Here is a 6,439-nt window from a genome sequence, read left to right on the forward strand (position 1 = left end):
TATAATTTCCTTTTCAACTATGGGCTTCAAAAACATAGAACTCATGTTCCTTTCGATTGTATTATTATTTATAGTGACGGATGTATCATCTGTACAAATGCTTCTTGCTAAACCAGGACCAACATTCACAAAGAACCTATTAAACTTATCTACTACATCCTCCAATCTATTAACCGGTGTATCATTATCCATAAAATATTGAGGGTAGTTACTCCTGCTGGTACTGTTTCTAATCAATTTATTTAATATATTCCAAGTACCTCTCATGTTATTTTTATTATCCTCTAATACTTTAGCGTAATATTGTTTCTTACATCTCCTCAAAATCTCAATTAATTTGTTCTTATATGACTTATATTTTTCTTCCGCCTTCTTTGATCTGCCCTTTATGAATTCCTTATATATAATAATTGTAGGAAAAACCTGAATAAATGAGAGGAGAAACAGCAGGTTGTTGTTTACCAGTTTAGGTCAAAGATTATACATCTGGTTTCCTATAAAACACGAGGTGCTGATCTCTGTGAACGTTGTGTTTTGTCAGACCAACATCCCAGATCTCATCTGGTTTCCTATAAAACATGAGGTGCTGATCTCTGTGAACATTGTGTTTTGTCAGACCAACATCCCAGAACCTCAAAAATAAATGCACACTACTGAAACTTAAACCAGAGGATGCCTTGCAATGTAGTTTTACTTGACAAATGAGTAAAAACAATGGAAATACTGTCGAATTGATCCTGATCCTCGTTGATGGACTGAATCACTGTTTTAGCTGTAAAACAGTTTGAAGTGATCAGTTCCTCTATTATAAAAAAATAGGAGTCATTTAAGAGTAAGATTTTCTTTTGAAAACCATTGCTACATATGAATATCCTGGATTACTGTAATTATAGATAATCTATTAGTCAGATTTTACATTGAAATAAAAAATCCTACACCTGTACAAGTCAGAATTCTGTTATTTTGCTCAACTGCTTCCATTTGTGTTCTTTCCTCCACGTTTTCTAGACTTGATCACTAAGTCAAATCATCAAAACTACAGAAAGTATTACATCATTTTAATAGCAAACAAAAGGACATTAAAGCTCTGCAACAGTGAAGTGACTCATGCTAATCTGTGGCGTCTGCATTCTGAGGACTGACCATGTATGGAAGCACAGTATTTTGTTTTCATGCGTAACTAGTTTTATTTCTTTAATTACGGGGTTTTTAACTCAGTGAGACTCTGTGATGACTGAGCTGAAGCGCTTGTGGGGAAACAGTGCTGTCAGTATTTGTTAATCGGTGACCTGCTCTCCTCCCCTCAGGTGGTCTACAATGTTGGCCTCTGCATCTGCTTGTACGACATCACTAAACTGGAGGACTCCTACATATTCCCAGGGGATGGAGCCTCACACACTAAAGGTATGGCGATAATAACAACACTAAACAGGGCTCTAACAATACCCCATGCAGTTACACAGCACATATTTCCTTTGTTGAAACTCAGATCTTTTGGTTAAGGTGAGAGTTGACTGTGAATAACGTCACTTGCCTCCTGAGTAAATGCCTTCCTCCTCCGGTCTTTGTGTCAGTTCATTTTAGGTATGTTGTTTTTCACCCTTTCCTCGAAGAGATCCTGATCGGCAAGATCAAGTACTGCAGTCAGGAGGGAGTTCATGGTAAGTCTGCATGTTTGATTCAGTATGTGCAACATGAGCAAGAACTGACTTCAGCTTCTGTTACGTGTCAGGAAATAGTCCTGTGCTAAATACTGACTTCACTCTGTGTTTCAGTGACAATGGGCTTCTTTGATGACATCCTCATTCCCCCGGAGTCGCTTCAACAGCCTGCAAAGTTGTATCCTGACCTCAGGTGTTGTTGTTTCATTAGAAGTGCTGTTTTGCCTCATAACATTTGTGCATCTCATATTAAACCAGTCGTACAGATCCAGAGTTCCTTAGCTGCAGTGTCAGTGATGAAGCCGAGCAGGTCTGGCTTTGGGAGTATGAGACAGACGAGGGGGCCCACGACCTCTACATGGATCAGGGAGAGGAGATCCGTTTTCGGGTGACGGACGAAGTCTTTGTGGACACATCACCGACGGGCCCGGCCACTGCAGCGACTGACACTCCGACACAACCAGGACAGTCGACAGCACCGCCAGCAGAGGATGGCATGGGGAAGAAGGAGGCGCCGTACACTCTGATTGTAAGAACACACCTCGTGTGTCAAAGTTCACCACAGCTGGAAACCGTTTGGGTTCAGGTCTTCTTGCAGATAAACTGATTAGGGTGATTTTGTTTGCTTTAAACGGTTGTGTACTGGTGAGACTCAGCTCGCAGTAGATTCATAAAGGTCAAAGATGTCCTGCCCTACGAGATGCTGGAAAACTAGCAGGAGAGTCATGGAGTTTGACATGCGCACACAGCTCTGAGAAGAGGACTAATCAACCAAAAAGACTGAAAACACAAAGCAACAGCAGCTTCATGTCCATCCTGACCCTTTGTATTTTTGTTTCAGGGGACCATCTGTGAGCCAGGACTCGGGCTGTTGTCATGGTGGAACAGTTAGCACAGCACAGGAAGAGAGAATCACGCTGTTACGAACAGATCGACCATCGTGGCTGATCGGAGAGACGAGTGACGATCAGGACGCTGAACCCTGCTGTGTCGAGACAAAATGGATCGAGACACTGTTAGTGTAGAAGTGATGGAGGTAAACTCTGTCACACCAAGACTGATTATACAGTACACTCTGCCCTAAACATGCCAGACTACAGAGAATGGTGAAGTCTCAGGTTTGGTTCGTCTCACATGTGATCCTCACCCCAGATCAAAAGAAAGCAAGAAGTAATCGATGATGATTTGAACGGTCATAGCTACTGCAGCCTGGTGGTAGGACACAGGTCACAAAATCTGGGACAAATAAACTTGGTGTTCATTCATGTCAGACATTGGGAACATTTAGTTTAAAGTTGAGAGAAATAAGGTAGAGTGACTCTTGAGATAACGTGACAGTGGGAGTCAAATATGTTGTTCTGAGAGAAATAAGGTAGAGTGACACTTGAGATGTCGTGACAGTGGGAGTCAAATATGTTGTTTCAAACTTATTTTAAATTTTGTTTTATGTTCCAGGTTTTTGTACCCACCTCCTCTGTTTATTTACCAGCCTTGTGATATTTTGTATTTCTCTCATCTCACAGTAAAATGGGTGAATTTTCAATTCAGTTGTTTTATTTGTATAGCACCAATTCACAACAAAAATCATCTCAAGGCACTTGATACAGAAAAACCCAACAAATCCCCCTTGAGCAGCACTCGGTGACAGCGAGGAGGAAAAACTCCCTTTAACAGAAGAAACCTCGCACAGACTCTGGCTCGTGGTGGGCGGCCTTCTGCCTTGACCTGTCGGGACATCAAGGATAGAGGAGAGAAGAAAGAAAAGCATCAGGACACAACAACAAACAAACACTGGGCAGGTTGATGTGGTTGTTGACTTCTCATCAGAAATGTAGAGCTCCAGAGCCAGGGCTACCTGCAGGAAGGTACAGGGAGAGAGAGAGAGGACACAGTTAGTGGATGTAATGGCCACATATAGGTGCACAGAGAGTGAGCAGAGCATCAGAAGCTCTGCACACTGGTACCTTCATGGTTTTTAAAAGATTGAGGTAAGATTAACATGTCTTCATCTACAATGGCTGTATGGGAGTACCGGTATACATTGTGGCGGTTACCTAGCAGAAGGGCATGGGACAACTAATAGAGATAAATGCACAGGCTGCACATAAGGCAGCGACATGACGCTGATCTTCATCACCTGATAACGGTATTTCCAGGAAACACGTGATTCTTTCATATGAAGCAACATGGTGCCTCTGCATTTGAACACAGAGTGAACAGCCTGTACCAGAGTGAATACTGCCCCAAAGACCCAGACACCAGGACACAATGTGGTTTTATGGAATTTATTTAATCCAGTCATGAATCTACACAGTCTAGATCAGGGAATGAATTTTCACGCTCAGTGTGATTCAGATGTCCTCTCTGCTGAGTTTCTGGTTCATAATCTAAAGCTGTGGGCTGCTGGGAGGAGACGGTGTCCACGTTGTCTGACCACAAACAGGCTGCTGTTCACCGCTCTGTCGGACTCCATCAGTTATTTGTTTGACATTATTTTTCATTAAAATGGATTTGCAGTTGCAACATTAGCTGCTTCCATCTTCACCGACGGTGTTTTTTAACTGAATAGGCCTGTTTGGTTGGATAAACCAGTCCTAGTAGTAGTAGTAGTAGTAGTAGTAGTAGGGAATATTGTGTAGAGGCTTCAAGAAATTAGAAAAAAGGATTTTGGCTTCACAATTGTAGATTTATTATAAATAAAATCAGCATAGATAGACCTATATAAACATGACCTTAGTCTGACTGATGAAGGTTTATCACAAGCTGTGTGCACTAGAGGGCATCAGCCCATAAGCACATGGTCTACTCTAAATGTGTGAGCCTAAGCTTGTGATCTGTTACAGGGCAGCAACTAATTCTGTTCATTATCAATTGATATGTCAGTTATTCTCTTATTTATTAGATTAACTGTGATCCAAAATATTCCTTTTTTGTGAAGATCAACAGTCCAAAACTGAAGGAAGTTTGTCATTGTTTACTTTAGCATGAAAGAAAACCAGCAAGCAGTAAAACACCTGGATGTGAGAAGCTGAAACTACAGAGATTTTCTTGGCATTTTTGCTTACAAAATGAATTAATTACTCAACAAAGCAGCTTAAATAATTTTCCTTCAACCTGTGCCCCCAACTCCTCATATACAATCTTTCGCTGGGTAAAGTACAGGGATGATGCCAGTTTGTGACAGGAGCCTCATTTGGTTTCAGAACTGTGGCTTAATGCATCACTTTTAACCAGTGAATATTTCTGTAAACATAGATGTGACCGGTCATCGTATCATGGCTGGTTTGCAGACAGTGGTTGGTGGAAGGTTCAGTCCTGACTGAGTGATGGTCCCGTCTGTGCTGCCGTAGGGCTGTGACATTGTGGAGCAGCGTGTGGGAGTTGATTTGATCAGCACCTCATCTTTCTTTCTCACCTCCTTTATGAATCTTCCTCTCACTTCTCCATTTCTCTGGTCTCAGAGCCTGAACACTGAAATGAATCATGTAAAAAAGAGCAAATATTTTGTTCTACGCTGCCCTTTCCGCTCGTTTTTGTGGTTAATGACAGAATCTCATTTTCTCCTCTCTCTGCCCACAGTACAGTAGGTGCTCGCTCGGGTCTAGTTTTTAAGGGTATCTTCAGCCAAACATGTGAGTCACGGGTCTGAAAGTCTACTGTTTTACTTTGCTGCTGATTGCCTCATATCTGTGCTCCAACAGATGTTTGTGTGTCTCCAACCACACTCTGTGAAGAAAAGCTATTCATTTAAAACTAAAGTTTAACATTTTGGGAAATATGCATGTTTGCTTTTTTGTTGAGAATGAGATGAGAAGGTTGATATCACACTCAGGTCTGTGTGTTAAGCATGAAGGTGGAGCTATGAGGCGGTTAATCAACATCACCTTAGCATAGAGATTTGAAACTTCTAGAATGTCTCTGTTCTAGATATAAAATATCCTGGAGACTCCACTGGTTGAAAGTGACGAGTTTTAATCTCTGTATATATACAGTATTGTATATATTTTAATCTCTCTATCTATATATAACAAGGCAGATTTAGTTCAATCGGTACAAAAACAGATGCACAAATACAGCTACAGAAATCATGAAGAACACAAAAAGGCTTTAAAAAAGTTCTACTCATCACATCACTTCCTGGCTTTTCTGTTTCTAGAGACATCTGCACACACTTCTTGAAACACACTGAAGTCCAAGCCCTTACTGTGTTCTCCAAACCTTCTGGCGACCCCTAGTGGTGAAGTCCAACCAACCACACACTCTTTTATTTCACTGTGTAGATAAGAAAACCTTCTGGCGACCCCTAGTGGTGAAATTTAAAAAAGACAGGTCGGTAACTCTATGGACAATATGCAGCTGTTTTAGGTTTGTGAGTGAGTTACAGGCATTTCTGAGGTTAAAGCCAAATTTCATGTAAGTGGGTAAAGAAAGACAGTTAGGAGCTGAGTTGGTGAAATGATATCAAAAAAGTTTTATTGCATTGTAAAACATTTTTATATGTAAATGACAGACAGACATGAGCAATCTTACACATTAAAAGCTAATTCTTATGCTGTGCATGTTTAGTAAGCCTGCATGATGCTTGGAGCTTGTTGGGTGGAGTGTTTACAGTTGACACAGCACTGCAGCTAGTGTATCTGGCTCAGCAAAATAACGATCCATCATCAAGGAGGAGTCCTAATTCTGAACCATGACAGAAAGATTTGTTATGCGAAAATCAAACCGGTAGTGTTTAAAAACCCTTTAGGCAGCTGCTGATAAAGCAGAAATCTGAAAAA

General features: G+C 41.0%; 1 protein-coding gene across 4 annotated transcripts in view; it reads left to right on the plus strand.

Annotated features, from left to right (window-relative positions):
* Positions 1–3,204, plus strand: part of polr3h (polymerase (RNA) III (DNA directed) polypeptide H) — a 5,141-nt gene extending 1,937 nt beyond the window's left edge. For 3 of the 4 annotated variants that reach the window (XM_020587850.1, XM_020587853.1, XM_020587852.1), the window contains exons 3-7: positions 1,308–1,404; positions 1,575–1,661; positions 1,776–1,839; positions 1,956–2,190; positions 2,503–3,013. In XM_020587850.1, the coding sequence (XP_020443506.1) occupies positions 1,308–1,404; positions 1,575–1,661; positions 1,776–1,839; positions 1,956–2,190; positions 2,503–2,553 (534 nt within the window). In that variant the 3' untranslated portion in view covers positions 2,554–3,013. Of the gene's footprint in view, positions 1–1,307; positions 1,405–1,574; positions 1,662–1,775; positions 1,840–1,955; positions 2,191–2,502; positions 3,014–3,033 lie in introns of those variants that run through there. The other variant, XR_002273798.1, reaches the window with a different exon arrangement.
* Positions 3,205–6,439: the final 3,235 nt, after the last annotated feature.

The sequence above is a fragment of the Monopterus albus genome, unplaced genomic scaffold (genome assembly GCF_001952655.1).
Source record: "Monopterus albus unplaced genomic scaffold, M_albus_1.0 scaffold483.1, whole genome shotgun sequence".
Lineage (NCBI taxonomy): Eukaryota > Metazoa > Chordata > Actinopteri > Synbranchiformes > Synbranchidae > Monopterus > Monopterus albus.